The sequence below is a fragment of the Schistocerca piceifrons genome, chromosome 4 (genome assembly GCF_021461385.2).
Source record: "Schistocerca piceifrons isolate TAMUIC-IGC-003096 chromosome 4, iqSchPice1.1, whole genome shotgun sequence".
Taxonomy (NCBI): Eukaryota; Metazoa; Arthropoda; class Insecta; order Orthoptera; family Acrididae; genus Schistocerca; species Schistocerca piceifrons.
In genome coordinates this window covers 390611798-390631297 of record NC_060141.1, presented here as the reverse complement: position 1 = coordinate 390631297, position 19500 = coordinate 390611798, and the positions used below count along the sequence as shown (strand labels likewise).

Sequence of the window (19500 nt, the reverse complement as noted above, 5' to 3'; positions counted from 1 at the left end):
CTCTAAGCTTGTTGACACCAGTGCCTACCAATTTAAATTGTATATTACAGCTCTGAGGATGTTCACTAAGCGACCGAAAATCGATTTTGCGCTTAATAAAACAAAAAAAATATGGCCAATTCTGTCTCTCCTTCCAAGTATATCCATTATCTGGTCGTGGTGCACAGGACACTCCATGGAGTCGCCAATCAATAAACCTCAAAGTGTTTATTTCTTGTCCTTGGACTTGACTTTGTTCACCAAATTTTTCTTTGTTTTCCTTTACTGCTTGCTCAATGTACAGGTTGAATAACATCGGAGACAGGCTACAAACCTGTCTCACTCCCTCCCTTTTCCATGCCCCTCAACTCTTATGACTGCCATCTGGTTGCAGTACAAGTTGTAAATAGCCTTTCGCTCTCTGTATTTCACCGCTGCTACCTTCAGAATTTCAAAGCGATTATTCCAGTCAGCATTGTCAAAAGCTTTCTCTAAGTCTATAAATGCTATAAACATAGGTTTGCCTTTTCTTAACATACCTTCTAAGATAAGTCGTAATATCAATATTGCCTTGTGTGTTGTGTTCCTACATTTCTCCAAAATCCAAACTGAGCTTCCCAGAGGTCAGCTTTTCGATTCATGTGTAAAGAATTTGTGTTAGTATTTTGCAGCTATCAACATAAGTTTATAACCTTGTCCTTCATGTACATTTAATGTAAGCTATATTTTTTGAAGTACCACAGTCTCTTCCTGCATACAGCTCTCTCAACTTTTATGAACAGTAGTAATGATCAACATGAGGTGTTAACTGTTTCCACAGTTGCAGAAAACTCTACTTATACAGTGCTGCACTATCAACAGTAAAAAACAGTATTTACGTCATTTTATAGGTGCAGTGTTGTGTAGGATATACATAACTTTGAAATTGTGACTGACAAATAGTATTTACAGCAAACAATATGCATCTTGCTTATGCAATATGACAAGAGATGGAACTGTAGACCAGTGATAGGGAGCAACATGGCACATGACGTGAAAAGTGCTCTACTTTGTTGTATAAGTAAACACAATCAGTAGACTGAACAGAACTGTATTCCTCGGAAGCATTAACAACTTGAACACACACACACACACACACACACACACACACACGTCTGAGGCGCTCTCTGCGGATGACATAGCACGTTTCTCTCACGATGCTGATGATACTGGTATCAGGTGACAGAATCCCTGATGACTGTGTCGCAAGTAATAGAGAAACTGCTGGTTCGGCCACCAAAGATGGATGCCCTTATCAGTTTCGGGAGTGGAGACTCGACAGCAGCAGGGGATGTGACGCCCGATTGGGTGGGCTCGGAGGCAGTGGTGTGACATTCGGGGACACGTGGCCATCCACACGAAAGTGAAGCTGATCGTGGAGCATTGAGCAGAGGTTGTCCTCCGTACAAATGTTGCAGAGATGCTGGCCTCAGCATCTGGCAGTAACAGCTGGAATCCATTTAGGGCAACATCTCAAACTGCGTGCCCAGACAGCCACACCCAGCTGGAAGAGGCATGTCAGCTGCACAGGGTGATGTCCAGGTGGAGGACGAAGGACAAAATCCAAGCTGGTCTAAAATGTGTCAATGGGCCATTGCTTTTGTGTGTTATACACTCAGTGATCTGAATGTAATAAACAAACAACCTCCAAACAAAGCACTGAGGGGATCACTATCTGAGGGGCCATGTTGATATGTGTCTAAAAGCAGAACACCATCCACAACAGAGAATTAACGTCGGAAGACTTAATAACTACAGAGATTGTCGGACACACGGGAAGGTGGTGAATCCGGCCACCCATGTTGAACAAATGTTATGATTTGCAAAATGGTACCTGAAGCTACAGACTTCACAATCCGAGTGCTAGTTACAGGAAAACCATCAACTGTCTGCTGTGTGCCAACATCAATGTGAAATCAAAGTAATTCCTCCGGATCAAATCCTAGTCTGGACCAGCCGGCAGACGGGACAAAGCATCGGCATTTGTGTGGTGATTCATAGGGCAGAAATGAATCTTGTAGTTGTAACGCAAAAGAAAAAGATGCCAATGTTGAATGTGGTGTGCCGCTTTATCCGGTAATGACACAGAAGGACTGAATAAGGAAACCAATAACTTGTGACTGATGACCAGGTGGAATTTGGCACCATAGACAAAAACGTGGAATTTCTTCACAGCAAATACAATGGCCTAAGCTTTCTTTTCTGTTAGTTGTTCCAAAAAATATTGAAAAATAGTGGGAGTACTGGTGACTCCAAAAACCAACTGCAAATATTGGTACAGTCCAAAAGGGGTATTGGCATCTAACATATGTTGTCATTCTGTATCTAAAGGGAGCTGTAAATAGGCATCCAACAAGTCAGTTTTTGAGAAATATTTACCACCTAATAACTTTGCAAAGAGTTCATCTGGCCACGGTGTCAGGTATGTATCCACTGTAGATTGTACAGGGTGACACACGGGAAACGGACAGTTTTGGAACTGCGTAGTACTGAGGGCACAGTGTGGGAGGTGGTCATGGTGGGGATAGTTCTGATCGACACAAGACGCCATTTCATTTACTCAGTCACTATGGAGCAGTGGGACTTGCAATGTCGAGTGTTTGTCTATGACAGATTCGTGAAAAGTGGTGAGTCTATTATTGCTACACAACGATTGTTTCGTGCGCTGTTTATGTCAGTTGACATGGAGCTGTAACACAATCCTCGGGTGAAAAACTTCAGATCAACTGAAAACATACTGAATAAGAAGCATCCTGGCCCGAGACGCAGAGCAACAACACCAGAAAATGTTGAAAGGGTAGGGCTAGTGGCAGTCAGAAGCCCAGGACGGTCAGCTAGACATCATGCTAGTGAGTTGCGAATCAATCGTGAATCGGTTTGAAAAATTTTGCTTAAAGAATTAAAATTCCATCCCTATAAAATGCTCATTGTCCAACAACTTAAGGAAACTGATTTTGCTGTATGAGAAGACTTCGCTTACAGAATGCAAGTGATTTTGGGATCGAATGAAAATGAAATTTTATTGATGAGCGATGAAGCTCATTTTCATTTCAACAGGACCGTGAATAAGCAAAACCTATGTTACTGGGCTCCAGAGCATCCACACCTTATCCACCAGCGTCCTCTACACTCAGAAAAAGTAACAGTCTGGTGTGCTCTTGGCTCTGTTGGCATTATTGGACCTTATTTTTTTTTGAAGAGAACGGGCTCACAGTTACTGTTAATTTGGTTCGTTAGATTTGTATGCTTGAAACATTCTTGAAACCAGAACTAAGAAGACGACGAATCCCTTTAAAACGCATTTGGTTCCTGCAGGATGGGGCAACATCGCACACTGCAAACACTTCAATGACAGTTCTTAGTCGCATGTTTCCTGGTCGGAGTATCTCACATTTTGGCAATGTTCCTTGACCTCCCAGGTCTCCCGACTTGTCAGTATGTGACTCTTTTCTGTGATGTACCATAGGAACTGCGTCTATAACAACAAACCACGAAATTTGGACAAGTTGAAGAATGCAATCATTCAAGAAATTGCTACCATCCCTGCAGAGATTTTAGTCTGTGTGATGGAGGATTTTGAGAAGAGACTTGAGTCCTGCATTCGAAATGATGGACATGACCTTGATGACATTATTTTTCACAAATAACTTTGTTAACTAAAATGGCAAATAATGAGCTTTGATTTTTTGTAAATAAACATGCATTAATTTTAAAGTTGGCTGAGTATTATTTCATTAAAAAACGTCCGTCTCCCGTGTGTCACCCTTTACATTCACAGGAAATTTAAAACCACCGCAGAGGCATAACCGACCCAACAGATCCTTTACTATATCTAAGGAGGGTAGACCATTCACTTGATGCAATAGGCCGAACAACGCCGGATTCTGTGAGGCAATCTAATTCATCTTTCACATGTTCCCTGAGTGCCGCTTGAATCAGATGGGACCGAAAAAAACAAGGCTGAGCAGAAGGTTTCATGGTAATGAGTGCTTGAAAATTTTCGGCAAACCCTAATTCAGGAAAGAACAAAGAGGAAAACTCAAAACTTAACAGATTTAACTGTGGATATTGTGCTTGTTCAGACACTAAATTCACATCATCTGAAATGGTAAAACCAAATAACTTAAAAGCATCTAATCCATAAGGATTTTCCTCACATGCATTATCTACAACAAGAAATGTAAGTGACCGGGCTACTGGCTTGTAGGTCACTGGGGCAGAGAATTGGCTGAGTATAAGAATACTCTGTTTATTGTAATTTACCTAATGTTCATGACACTGGGAGAAGTGGAGGGGAACCCTGGTCCATGTAAATTTGTGAGTTTAACAAGGTTACCGCAGCTCCTGTATCCACTTACATGTGCAGAACTTTATGAAAAATTATTACATTAATGAAAAATTGTTTGGAGCACCATAAATATCTGATACAATGCTTACATTCATATCCATATCAATAAGGACAGGACAGGAGCATGGAACATGTACATTCGTGTTTGCTGGCTTGTTTACTTTGTTGGTTCTACTGCTGCTGGGAGCAAGGCCGGCCATCTTGATGCTGTGATTGTGTGTGAATTGCCGTGACTATGTCTTCCCCCTGCGAAGTATTGGTCGGTTGGTTTGTTGATTGATTTGAGGGAAGAGGACCAAACAGCAAGGTGATTGGTCCCATCAGATTAGAGAAGGATAGGGAAGGAAGATGGCTGTGCGCTTTCAAAGGCATTTGCCTGAAGAAATCATGGAAAAGCTAAATCAAGATGGCCGGATCTGGGTTTCAATTATTGTCCTCCCAAATGCGAGTCCAGTGTGCTAACCACAGCACCAACTTGCTTGGTCCCAGCTAAGTATCTGAAGCTTGGTGTGGAGGAGAGGTTTGGATTGCTAATACCTCACACCAAGGCTCAATTTGGTCATCTGCAGCTTGAATGACTGTGCAATACCTAAAACCTTGGAGATGGATGTATTTTCATAGTGCAGGGATGCTCGTGCACCTCACGATCCAGAGCTAAATGAATGGTAGCACCTCACGATCCAGAGCTAAATGAATGGTAGCACCTCACGATCCAGAGCTAAATGAATGTTAGCACCTCTTGTGGTTGCTTTCCACACTGGTAAAACTCAACCCAGGGTGCAATAACATGGGTGCGCTTGCAGTAGCATGTTGAAAGAAGTTCAAACATGTGGCCAAATGTTAAAGAAAAAGGACCCTACAGAGGGGCGAGTTGACAGAGGATTTTATACATTCTTGGCAATATACATGAAAAGAACTAGGCACAGCATAAAATAGTATCAGTAATACCAAAACTTGAAAGTGTTGTTGCAGACGTTTCTCATATGCTTCCCATTCCCATTCCTCAGTGGAATCATCATATGTAGAAAAGGGAAGTGGATAAACCTTGGGAACCACGGGGGACAAAACAGCAGGCAACACAGACTGGGGAGCATGCCAACTAGACAGAACAGAAGCCAATGATTGAAGTACTTGAGTTTGATTGTCCAGCACCTGCAATAGGTGGTGCAAAACTGTGGCAAATGATTCTTGCTGTTCAGCCAACCAATGTAAAATATTCTCTGTAATACCCTCAGTCATCATGAGAATATGGAGCAACAATCAGATTAGAAACTTGCATGGAGAACAGTACCAGACTCGTCACCAATTGCGTTGTAAGTAGATATGACCAGTAGACTGAACATAACTTTATTCCACGGAAGAACTAACAACTTGAACACAGTATTTAAGTAACACTCAGCAGGAACCAGTAACATACACAATTAGCTGTAGCAATACACATAGAGAACGTACGCCGAGCTAGTGTGAAATAGAATGGGGCCCGCGGTGGGCTCTTGCAGTGGCTCTGAAGCCTGTTAATTTTGTAGTTACAAAATATACTGCACTACCTGTGGCAGCCGGCCGAAGTGGCTGTGCGGTTAAAGGCGCTGCAGTCTGGAACCACAAGACCGCTACGGTCGCAGGTTCGAATCCTGCCTCGGGCATGGATGTTTGTGATGTCCTTAGGTTAGTTAGGTTTAACTAGTTCTAAGTTCTAGGGGACTAATGACCTCAGCAGTTGAGTCCCATAGTGCTCAGAGCCATTTGAACCAACCTGTGGCAGTGTTGAAGAATAGCCACTTTAAAGATCAACAACAGTTGAGGGTGTTTGTCATTTGGTATCCTGGTAGCACGTTGCATCAGTTTGCATCACATAATATGAATCTGATTGTGTATGTGTTCCACAAGAGTCTGTAGCTTGTTTCTCATCCTCTCAATCTTCTCATTCTCAATAATTTTACCTTCAATCTTCATGATGAACTTCTATGATGACTCCATCAGTAAATACTTCCGGGCTAAGTTGCCGTGATCGATCTGTAGAACTTCTTCTCCCTGACGTTTCGTTCTCAACTACGGAGAATATCTTCCGAGGTGAGTCAACGACTGGCTGCTAGGAGCTGGGGCCGCCGCTTATATGGATATCGTAGGGGGCGCCACCGCACGTCACGTGGCGTCTATAGTTGAGAACGAAACGTCAGGGAGAAGAAGTTCTACAGATCGACCATGGCAACTTAGCCCGGAAGTGTTTACTGATGAAGACGCCGGCCTGAAAGCCTACATGGAATGATTCTATGATGACTGTGGTTTGTCATTTCAATTTAGAGCTTCTGTGTGAATTAATCATTTTAGCCTACTCTAATGGGCAGAGTTGTCAGTTTCGCTGAATGTAGCACACATTCTGTAGAAGGGTTCTTTCTACTCATTGTTTACATTTCCTCACCATTGGATTTTCCTTTACTAAGTAAGTTAGTAACAATTTGTAGTTTCCTAATCTCATGGTTTACAATAACACTTCAATCACACTTTCAAATATTCCATATTATCATAAAGTTGTGATCCAGAAGTCATGTAGGTTTCTTATAAAAGAAGTAAGTGTACAGTCCTTCTGTTTAGTGCACTTTAGCCAAACTTTTAATAATGAAACTTTGTGTGATTGGTAAGTTTCTGTGTTGTCTCAGCAGTTTACTGTAGACACACAATAAATTCACCTAGTTTAGTGTTCCATAAATAAACTTCATTTCTATATGTTTCTAGACCAGTCTTAAGTTAAGCTGAAACACTTTCATGTTACTACAGGATTACCAGAGGGAAATCAGAGGATTCACTTCCTCCTAAGAATGTATCATTTGAAGTCCGTATAGAGACAGATCAACGCCAGGTTTTTCGTCTTATACAGCGTGCTCTCCAAGACTACAAAGATGAGAAGAAAGGACCCACGTTTATTGCTGTTCAATCATTAATAGGTCAGTTAAAAATCAATTTTTATAAATATTTGTTTTTTCTGTTGTGTTTGGCAAACATTCACAGTAAATCTGTATGGGATCTTTTACCGTTGATTTTACCATTCTTCACCATGGAGGATAATTTACAAGGGATGTTGCTGTTTGTCTTGTTAATGTAAGAATAGTAAATGTCATGACCAGTATTTTTTGTGTTACAGTCATACAATTAAATATGTAAATCATTCATCGCTTTTGGTATATTTAAGTTGTTGATGACATACATACCTATACTAATTTGTATTTAATCAAGAGAAAATAGAGCAGTGTTCAGATATAGCATTACAGCTAAATTCAAGCTAAACAAACCACAAATGTAGATGTTCACCAGAGGCCCAATGCGAGCCCAGGTTGTTTATTTGTCCATGTTACCCAGTACCTCCATCTGATAAAGTCGTATAATTACAATAGTTTAGATCTTCGCATTACATGCTGTTTTACTTCGTAGTGTTACATATCTACAGCAGTTTATATGTGCATGTTACCCAATGTCTCTGTCCAATAATATTAACTTTTTAGTTTAGATTAGATTAGATTTACTTTCATTCCAATTGATCCGTAGTGAGGAGGTCCTCCAGGATGTGGAACATGTCAGAAAAACAACAATACATGACAAATATTTACAACTAAAACAAATAAGCTAATGTACCATTCCACAGGTCCCAAGTGGAATGATCGTCATTTTTTAATGAACACTATATGAAAGAATAATTTTACAAATACTAATGCACTGAATTTAAAATTAAAAAGCTTTTTAATTTATTTATAAGGTAATAAACATGTAATACAACTGCTATAATACTTATTTACAATGAACACATTACTGCACTGAAATGCCGCAGAAGTTAGATTGCACTTGCACAAAAAAGTGAATTTCATTGGTTGTTAAGCTTTTTATGGCTGTTGGCAAGTGAGCAGAAGGATTAGCTGTGGACAGCTTGGAATAAAGATTTACCAAAACTGAAGAACATGTAGGCTCTTACTCCGACATCATTCAGAAATATACAAATATTTTTTACTCAGTGAATATGGGAATCAAGCATCTTGCAATAACATCTTTATATGAATTCTTCAGTCTATGTGCCACATCAGTAACGCCTTTGTGTGTATTTTTTCAGTCTATGTGCCACACCAGACTGGAACAAAAATTATCATTCATTATTTTGCCGTTTTCTTTAATAACAGAGTCCTCCCATTTTTAACTAATTTTCCACTTTCTCTTTTAACTATTGTCCATATAGATGTAATTTTATTATCGGATTTATTAATTTCTGGCATTATACAGAGGTTTATTGATTTTTTAATCATTTTCCTTAAAATGATGCTTTACATTTCTTGTAATATATAATCTATCTTATTTCTTTGTTTGTCCTGACCATAACACTTTACTTTTCCTTGTACATGATATTTTGATTCCTTCTGTTAGCCCAGGAATTTTTGCATGTGTTTTTAGTGCTATGCTTACTTTATTGGGAAAGCAGCTGTTAAAGATAGATAATCATCCATGTGTAAATACATTAAATTGGAATTTAGGGAAAGATGTTTAACGTTCAAATGCCAAAAGCAGTTTGAATGGCATAGAGCAATATGTAAAATAAGAAAAAGGCAACAACTCATCTATAGCAGACTGATTTGCGGAGCACAGAAATACAAGGGTATTTCGGAAAGTAAAGACACACCGTACGCCAGAAACGGAAGAGTTTTGGCGAGCAAGTTGGCAACACTGGTGTTAACCTTGAACCGTTAGCTTTCTCCTCGCAGTCGTTCGGCAGTTGAATGTTGCTTCTGGTTGGAGTAGGTCGTGTTTAAAATGGCTGCGCCGATTCAGAATCCTGCCAAGTGCGAAGTGCACTCCGTCATACGTTTTCTTCATGCAAAAGGTCAGCAACCAGCGGATATTCACAAATAATTTGTTTCTGCTTATGGGAACATTATAAATCGGCAAAATGTAACGAAATGGTGTTGTCATTTCTCTGAAGGTAGGACCGATGTTCATGACAAACAAAGAACAGGTCGGCCATCTGTGATCTCTGATGCCCTTCTTTGGAGAACAGAGAAAGCAATTCGTGCAAATAGACATCTCACATTGAAAGAATTGCATCAGATCATACCAGGCGTGTCAATGACAACTCTTCATGACATTGTGACTGTCGAGTTAGGGTACAGGAAATTGTGTGCGTGCTGGGTTCCAAAACTCTTAACGGAAGAACACAAAAAGAAAAGGATGGACTTTGCACTCGACTTCCTCACACTATACTGAAGCAGGCGATGAGTTCCTTGATCACATTGTGACAGGTGACGAGACATGGGCTTATCACCATACACCTGAATCCAAGCAACAATCAATGCAATGGCACCATTCGAATTCACCAAAAGCCAAGAAATGCAAAACGTCGATTTCAGCGAAGAAAATCATGGCTTCTGTTTTTTGGGACAGACAAGGTATTCTTCTGTTGGAATTTATGTCTTCTGGAACAACAATTAATGCTGCTGCATATTGCCAGACTTTGAAATGTCTTCGAAGGGCAATTCAAAACAAATGCAGGGGAATGCCGAAAGTGGAGTCCGCTTGCTTCATGACAACACTCGGCCTCACACAGCGCTCGTAACCAAAGCACCACTCAAACAATTCAAATGGGACGTATTGGACCATCCCCCATACAGCCCGGACCTTGCGCTCACCGACTTCCATGTCTTCCGTTACCTGAAGTCACATCTTGGTGGAAAATCATTCCACGACAATGAAGAGATCAAAGATGAAGTTGAAATGTGGTTCCAGCAACAGGCGGCAACCTTCTATGACTGTGGGATACAAAAGCTTGTGCACCAACTTAACAAATGTTTGGATAATGGGCGTGATTATGTCGAAAAACAACAAATAATCCAGTTAGTAAGATGTAACTGACATTTTCTAAATAAATGTTATATTTAAGGACTGCGAGCCATTGTATCTTTACTTTTCGAAATGCCCTCGTACATAATAAGAAACTGCATTCACACGAGCTCTCCTCCTCCTCCTCCTCCTCCTCCTCTCCTGCCTACTGTTAGACCAAAAGTACATACACTCATACACACAGACACCAATGTACCTGACAACAGAGAAAGGGAGCTTAGAGAGAGAGAGAGGGGTGGGGGGCAGGGGGGGGAGAATGGGAGAATACTCTCATGGGGAGGAGGAAGAGTGGGTGGGAGAAGACAGAGCATGGTGTGGCTGGGAAATTAGTGGTGTGGACAGAAGAGAGAAAAGATAGATAGGTGAGGCATTGGGAACAGATTAGTGGAGTTTTAGGCCAAGGTGTAGAAAGAATGCAGGATATGCTGCATAGTTCAGAGAAACTTGTGCTGGAAGGAAGTATCCACGTGGACCACATAGTGAAGCAGCTGTAGAAGTCATTTGTGTTGTAGTATGCAACATATATGGCAACGAGATAATCAAATTTGCCATTTGCTGCAGTTTGACAGTGGCTATTTCTTGAAGCAGACAGTTGGTTACTTATCATGCCAACATAGATTGCTGTACAGTTACCTGTGTCACAGCTGATACATAAGATGGCTGTTCTCGCATATGGCCCTGTCTTTTGTAGGGCTGAAAATACCTGTGGCTGGACTGCAGTAGGAGGTAGTGGATGAGTGTATGTAACAGGTCTTGCACCTATGTTGACCACAGGGGAATGACCCATGCAGTACAGGATTGGGCATAGGATTGGAATGGGGTGAATAAGGGTATTCTGTAGGTTGGGTGGGTGGCAGAACAGTACTTTGGGTGATGTGGATAGGATTTTGGGTACAATATACCTTATCTTGGGCCACAATGAGAGCTAGTCGAAGCCTTCACTATGAAGGATGTGAGAGCTTTTCAAGGCCAGAGTGATACTGGATGATCAGATGATCGCTGGATGGTGGTTGGTTAACAGGTTTGCAGGTGTCAGAGGAGTAGATGGCATGGGAGATTCGTTTATGGATGTGCTGGACAGGATACTGTCTGTCAGTAAGGACTCTGGTAAGGTTACCAATGTATTTTGACAACTGCTTGCCCCTGCAAATATGACGTCCACAGATGGCAAGGCTGTAAAGAATAGCATTTTAGACATGGAACTGGTGAGAGCTGTTAAAGTGGAGCTACTGTTGGTGGTTGGATGTGATAGAGTTGACTGTACCTTGACCACTAGCAACAGCTCCCATAAAATCTACGAAATTAAATGTGACCCTGGGGAATGGGGAGAGGGACATAATAATTTTTAATATTAGTTTTGGGACAGAACTAGGCCAGCCCCTAATGTCCTTGAGAGAAATTGCACATTAATAATTATAATTGCAAAGGAGAAACTCCTGTAGATGTTGTAAAGATAGTTACATGATAACACACACCAAGAGGATCAAATGGTCATACGAAGCATGATGCTGTCTGCAGAAAATGGAAATTGATCACAAGTTTTGAGCTGCATTTGACATGAAGTCCAATGGGAAATGCTGTGTGGCTGTGGCCTCCCGTTGGATAGACCGCTCGCCTGGTGCAAGTCTTTCGAGTTGATGCCACTTTGGCAACTTGCGTGTCGATGTGGATGAAATGATGATGATAAGGACAACACAACACCCAGTCCCTGAGCGGAGAAAATCTACGACCCAGCCGGAAATCAAACCCGGGCCGTTAGGTATGACATTCCGTCGCGCTGACCACTCAGCTATCAGGGGCGGGCAATGAAGTCCAATGAATGCTAGCAATTCCTCAATCAGCTGGAACATATACTAAGCCTGTCCCATAATTTCCATGTTAATTGAAGCTCTCACTAGTCTACTTATAATATATATTGACTTAAATTACACAATTTTGGGGTTGAGGCTAACTGCTGTAGTGTACAGTAAGCACAAGCACCCCCCCCCCCCCCTCCCCTCCCCTCCCCTCCCCTCCCGCCCACACACACACACACACACACACACACACACACACACACACACACACACACACACACACCATCCCTCCGTTTTCTTACTATCTTGTGTTGACTGTTTTTAGGCTTTTGTACTGTTAGGGAGATAGTCTTAAGTTCTTAACTGAAATAGGTCTGATGAGTTGGAGAATGAAGACTGTGTGCCTGGATACATCCCTGTACCTAGTATTATTCCTACTATTTACTTTTAGGGCTTTGTAATTTAAGCTGTGAAATAAATTGATTAGACTAATATCAGTGCACACAAAGACATTTAACACTTAGTGGTCCAAACATGTTAAAATGTGCTCCTGCTCACGACTCTAGGTGCTCTGTGTGTTTAAGCACATCATTGCTTCTCTTTCCACGTGTTCTAGATGTCATAATGTGAACCTTCTTGACACTCCTTGTGTGCTCCAGACATTTTAAAACTCACTGCCACTCAGGTCCATTTGTCCTCTGAACTTGGTAATGCACAGAGCCGTAGGTGGCCTAGAGAAATTTTATTGGTTTATGTGCTCAAAATAAATTACTAACTGTATGAAAATTGATCACATGTTTTGAGCTACTCACCAGATAGGGAGTATGAGCCATGAGGTAAATGGTTGGGAGCAGGGGTTATTTAGGGGTGGACAAGTATATTGCGTAGGTTTGGTGGACGGTGGGATACCACTGTGGTAGGTGTGGGAAGGATAGTGGGCATGACATTTCTCATTTCAGGGTACGACGAGAAGTAGTCGAAACCCGGGCAGAGAATATAATTATGTTGCTCCAGTCCTGGGTGGTACTGAGTTATGAGGGGAATGCTCCTTGTGGCCGGGAGGTGGAACTTTGGGAGGTGGTGGGAGACTGGAAAGATAAGGCATGGGAGATTCGTTTTTTGTACAAGGTTGGGAGGATAATTACAGTCTGTAAAGGCTTCAGTGAGACCCTTGGTATATTTCGAGAGGGATTGCTCGTCACTGCAGATGTGACTTCCATGGGTTGCTAGGCTATGTGGAATGGACTTATTGGTATGGAATGGGTGGCAGCTGTCGAAGTGGCTGTATTGCTGGTGGTTAGTAGGTTTGATATGGACAGAGGTACTAGTTTAGTCATCTTTGAAGTGGAGGTCAACATCTAGGAAGATGGCTTGTTGGGTTGAGTGATACCAGATGAAGCAAATTGGCGAGAAGTTGTTGAGGAGGTTCTGGAAGAGTATGGATAGGGTGTCCTCACCCTCAATTCAGATTGCAAAATGTCATCAAAGAATCTTAACCTGGTGAGGGGTTTAGGATTCTGGGTGTTTAGGGTTTGGAAGCCGTCGGGCGTTGGGAAAGGTAGTGTTCAATAGTGGTAAGGCAATGAGCATTGGTGATGTTAGTGTAAAGGGAGGTGGCATCAATAATGATGAGTAGGACACTGTTTGATAAAGGGACAGCAACTGTAGAGAGCTGGTGGAGGAAATGGTTGGTATCTATAAAGAAAGTAGGGTAGGTTCCAGGTAATAGCTTGGAGGTGTTGGTCTGCGAGGATAGAGATTCTCTCAGTACGGGCACAGTAACTAGCCACAATGGTGTGTCCTGGGTTGTTGGGTTTATGGACTTTACGAAGCATGTAGAAGGTAAGAGTGCAGGGAGTGATAGAGGTGAGCAGAGAGATGGACTCCGGGGAGAGGTTCTGGGATGGGTCTAAGGATATGAGGAGTGACTGTAGATCCTGCTGGATTTCTGGAATTGGGTCACTGTTGCAAGGTTTGTAGGTGGAAGTACCTGACAGCTGGCGAAGTCCTTCTGCCAGGTAATCCTTGCAGTTCAAAAAAACAGTGGTGGAGCCTTTGTTGCAGGTAGGGTTACAAGGTCGGGATCAGTTTTTAGATGGCACACTGTGGTTCTTTCTGCTGTTGTAAGGTTAGTTTGCAGGTTGAGCGATTTGGGGAATGATGGTGAGGTGAGGTTTGAGGTTAAGAAATTGTGAAAAGTTAACGGGGTGTCTTGGGGGCAGTGGTGGGGGATCCCAGTTGGATGGAGGAGTGAACTGAGTTTGGCAGGGTTCAGCATTTGGTCTTTGGTTGAGTCTCACTGGTAGTGTTGGTGGCGAAAAAGTGTCTCCACTGCAGGGACTGGAAGAAGGAGAGAAGGTTGTTAACAAGTCCTGCATGAATGAATTTCGGAGTGGGGCAAAAGATGAGACCTTTCGAAAGGACTGATATTTCTGTGGGGCTATGGTTTCTGAACGAAACGTTCATGACTCTGTTGCTGGTCTGTTTAGGTTCTGGATTCTGTGTGGTGATGGGAGGAAATTTTGGAGGGTGGTGTAAGTGTAGTAGGTCTGTGACACAGGGTTTGTCCGCTCTGAGGAGACATTGGGGAGGTTTGGAGCCGCAAATGGCCTTACCATCAAATTAACCATCTTTGGCTGCCACCCCTCCTTCCATAATGACTTCCACCAGTTCATATTCTGCTAATCCTTAGCCCTCGCCAACATAGTCGTGCAAAACTATATCAACCAAAGCCAAACCTCCTTGCAGTACCTGCTCTCCATCCGCAAAATTCTCCTGCATTGCAATCCCAAATTCCTGGAACCCGTAACACACATTGAAACTCTTGCCCTCCAGGAACAGTAGCAACTTGCACATTGCTACCTCGAAAAGCTCTCCACTCTGCTCACTTCGTACTCCTGCCTTTGAGTACCACTGTCCACCACCTCTACAACAACCTCCAAACCTCCGACAATGTCCCCTCATAGCAGACAAACCCTGTCTTGCAGACCTACCACACTTACCCCACACTCCAAAATTCCCTCCCATCACCACACGGAATCCAGAACCTAAACAGACCCGTAATACAGTCATGAACCATTCCTCCAGAAGCCTTAGCCCCACAGAAATATAAGTCCTTTCCAAAGGCCTCAACTTTTGCCCCACTCCCAAATTCATTAATGCAGGACTTGTTAACAACCTTCTCTCCTTCTCCCGGTCCCTACAGTGGAATCACTTTTTTCGCCACCAACACCACCAATCAGACTCAACCAAAGACCAAATGCTGAACCCTGCCGAACTCATTTCACTCCTCCATTCAACTGAGATCCACCCCCACTACCCCCAAGTCACCCCTGTTAACTTTTCAGAATTTCTTAACCTCAAACCTCGCCTCACCTTCATTCCCCAAATCGCTCAACCTGCAAACTAACCTTACAACAGCAGAAAGAACCACAGTGTGCCATCTAAAAACTGATCCCGACCTTATAATCCTACCTGCAGAAAAGGCTCCACCACTGTTGTTTTGAACTGCAAGGATTACGTGGCAGAAGGTCTTCCCCAGCTGTCAGATTCTTCCACCTACAAACCTTGCAACAGTGACCCAATTCCAGAAATCCAGCAGGATCTACAGTCACTCCTCATATCCTTAGGCCCATGCTAGAACCTCTCCCCGGAGTCCATCTCTCTGCTCAACCCTACCACTCCCCGCACCCCTGCCTTCTACATGCTTCGCAAAGTCCATAAACCCAACAACCCAGGACACACAACTGTGGCCATTTACTGTGCCCCCACTGAGAGAATCTCTGCTCTTGCAGACCAATACCTTCAACCTATGACCTGGAACCTACCCTAGTATATAAAAGATACCAACCATTTCCTCCACCAGCTCTCCACAGTTCCTGTCCCTTACCACACGGTGTCCTGCTCATCACTATTGATGCCACTTCCCTTTTCGCTAACATCCAAATGCACATGGCTTAGCACTATTGAACACTACATTTCTCAACGCCCGACAGATTCCATACCAACAACCTCCTTCCTAGTCACCATCACCAACCAAATCGTCACCCATAATTACTCCTTTGATGGCACTACCTACAAACAAATCCGGGGTATGGCTACAGGCACCGTGTGGCACCATTCTATGCTAGCCTATTCATACACCATGAACCCTTCCTAAACACTCAGAATCCTAAACACCTCACCTGGTTAAGATTCGTTGATGATATCTTTGCAATCTGGATTGAGGGTGAGGACACCTTATCCACAATCCTCCAGAACCTTGACCACTTCTCCCTCATTTGCTTCACCTGGTCCTACTCAACCCAACAAGCCACCTTCTTAGATGTTGACCTCCACCTCAAAGACAGTTACATCAGTACCTCCATCCATATCAAACCTACTAATCACTAGTAATACCTCCACTTCAACAGCTGCCACCCGTTTTACACCAAGAAGTCTAGTCAACTGTGGCCGTCGCATCTGCAGTGACAGGTGGTCCCTCTCAAAATATATTGAAGATCTCACTGATGCCTTCACAGAGCATAATTATCCTTCCAACCTTGTATAAAAACTTATCTCCTGAGCCTTGTCTTTCCAGTCTCCCACCACCTCGCAAAGTCCCACCGTCTGGCCACAGAGGAGCATTCCCCTTGTAACTCAGTACCACCCAGGACTGGAGCAACCTAATTACAGTCTCCGCCAGGATTTCGACTATCTCTCTTTGAGCCCTGAAATGAGAAATGTCCTGCCTACTATCCATCCCACCCCTCCCACAGTGGTATTCCACCTTCCACCTACACAATATACTCGTCCATCCCTACACAACCCCTGCTCCCAACCTCTTGCCTCATAGCTCATACCCCCGTAATAGACCTAGATGCAAGACCTGTCCCATACATCCTCCCCCCACCACCTACTCCACTCTGGTCACAAACATCATCCATTCCATCAAAGGCAGGAATACCTGTGAAACCAGTCATGTGACTTACGAGCTAAGCTGCAACCTGTGCCGCAGAACAAGCTGTCTGTCCGCAAGAAGGGCCAGCAACAAACTGTGGCCAGAAACAAGTGGACCACCCTGTCGCTGAGCACACTGCCAAACATGACAACCTTCATTTCAATGACTGCTTCACAGCCTGTGCAAAATGGATCCTTCCCACCAACACCAACTTTTCTGAATTGTGCAGGTGGAAGCTTACCCTGCAATATATCCTATGTTCCCATAACCCTCCTGGCCTCAACCTTCATTAGTAATTCTCCTCACCCATCCAGCCCCTTCCCTCTTACCATTCCAGCACTACACTGCCCAAATTCCACCATCACACCCAATCTTTTTACTTCTCTCCTTTTCCGCAACCCCCTCCCTCCCCCTCCCCACCTCTCACCTGCCCTCCAGCTAACCTGCAGCACTTCCCTGTCCACCACCCCTCCCCCTCCCCGCCCCCAACCTCCTCCTTGCTCCCACCCAGTCACCACTCCCATCATGCACTGGTGCTGCTGCTGGCTGTGTGGCCTCAGTTTTTTGGCGAAGCTCTTACTGGCCGAAAGCTTTATTGGTGATAGTTTTTTTGTACTGCCTATCTGCGACTCAGCGTCTTCGCTATATTGTGAGTGGCAACTTTCCTTTTCATAATATTGTTACACTCCATCCTGGTTTTCCATTGTTTAATCTATAATTATTGTTTTGTTTACCATTTTATTCTTTCTTGTTACTAACTGCATAGTAAAGATCGTGAATTACGTGTGTACGTCAGTATCACTTGGTGTCTCACTTGTACTTTAGGCGTAACTTTTTCTTCCGTGTCCTGCTTTTGATCTCTCTCTCTTCTCTCTCTCTCTCTCTCTCTCTCTGTGTGTGTGTGTGTGTGTGTGTGTGTGTGTGTGTGTGTGTGTGTGTGTGTGTGTGTTCGTTCGTTCGTCATGTATTTTATCTTCTCTGTTGACAATACTTTTTTATTTTCCAGATCTGCCTACATTGACTTCAAATATGCCAGGATTACAAGAATTCCCATTGATTCCCATTCATGTCAAAGATGTTGAGATTCAGTGGGATTTGAACTGGCAGCGTACAGTTGCAAGAAATGTGGTACGCCACTATCTCAACTCAAATGTTGTACTAAATTTGATGGTAGAACAAGCAAGATATTTTCATGCGCCACTTGGGAACATTCCAGCAGATCCACCTCTGTTTGGTGCGGATCTGTTCTATGCAAGACATCTCATTAAGAATAATTTTGTCCTGTGGTGCTCTCCAACTGAAAGACCAGATCTTGGAGGGCGAGAAGTTGATGATAACAGGTTTGCAGCATTTTCTTTCAGCCACTGTCTTAATGTATATTGAAAGCATTTGAAATAATTTGTGTAGTGTAAGTAGGACTGTAATGTTAGAAATAGTACCAACACTTCAAGTAGTAAAACTGATTAAGCTCTTAAAGTAAAGCACTAAAATATTGATGGGTGATTTCAAGAAACTTCTGTAAGTGTTCTCCATTCAGCATTAAACAGGGTCTGTGCTGCTAACTTTATATTTGAGAAAACATAATGGCAGTTCAGTATGTAGACTAGCATGTAAACAGCTGAGGACAGAGTTATATAGGAAGGGAGGAAAAGTCTCAGTTTAATAAGAATAGAGGTCATTAAACTCAAGGAATATGAGATTAAAAAATGATGATGATTAGGATGATGATGATCATCATCATGATGATGTTGAAATCACACAAGAAGAAAGAAGGGAAAGTTATTAAATGGAAAATGTGTGCATGTTAAGAGGGAAGAGGTGCATGGTTTGGAAGTTAAACCCAAAGCCTGTGGAGTTACTCATTTGCTTTTGACTCTTGAATAACTTATTTTTTCATGGTTATACATTTCTTTTCCAATTGCCCCCACCATTTTATATTTTCTTTTCCTCTGTATTTCTCAATTAAAATAGCTAATACTTGTCTCACTGCCATCACTGTTTTAAAGCCAACTCAGTATCTCATGACTATCCTTTTTTTCTAATTGTTTCTGTAATATTTACCAGTTGTGTGTTAAATTTAATGTAAAATAAAATGATGTCACTTTTTGTGCACATACTTTTGAATGTGACAAAGTTTTTTTATTTATTTATTTTATTTTATTTTATTTTTTTTAATATAGATTCTTTTAAATTTTCAATACATTCTATGTTTAATATTTGAGAAGGTAGAGGAGTTGTTGCTAACAAACTCCTTAAATAAGGACAATTGGAACAGGGCTGATGCCTATCAGTAATCAAATCCCTAACTTTCAAACAGCTATTTCATCGAGAGTGATACACTCATAGAGAATATGAATAGAAATTGGTGCCTTACAAATTAGTTATTACTTCAGACTTCATTTCTCCACAGGGACCATTTGGAATGGAAGACTTCCCCTTAACTTCTGCATATCTATATATTTCTTATTCGTGTTCTAAAGAATGATCACAGTTTCTCTCCCACCCCCATCCCTCCTCCACATATCTAT

The 19500-nt window shown here is 42.4% G+C and overlaps 1 protein-coding gene across 1 annotated transcript in view; it reads left to right on the top strand.

The window, feature by feature from the left end:
- LOC124794912 (DNA polymerase epsilon catalytic subunit 1) overlaps positions 1-19500 on the top strand; it is a 306938-nt gene that overhangs the window by 171767 nt on the left and 115671 nt on the right. Inside the window, exons 24-25 of the mRNA XM_047258614.1 lie at positions 7142-7308; positions 17979-18312. Of these exons, the coding sequence (XP_047114570.1) occupies positions 7142-7308; positions 17979-18312 (501 nt within the window). The remainder of the gene's footprint in view (positions 1-7141; positions 7309-17978; positions 18313-19500) is intronic.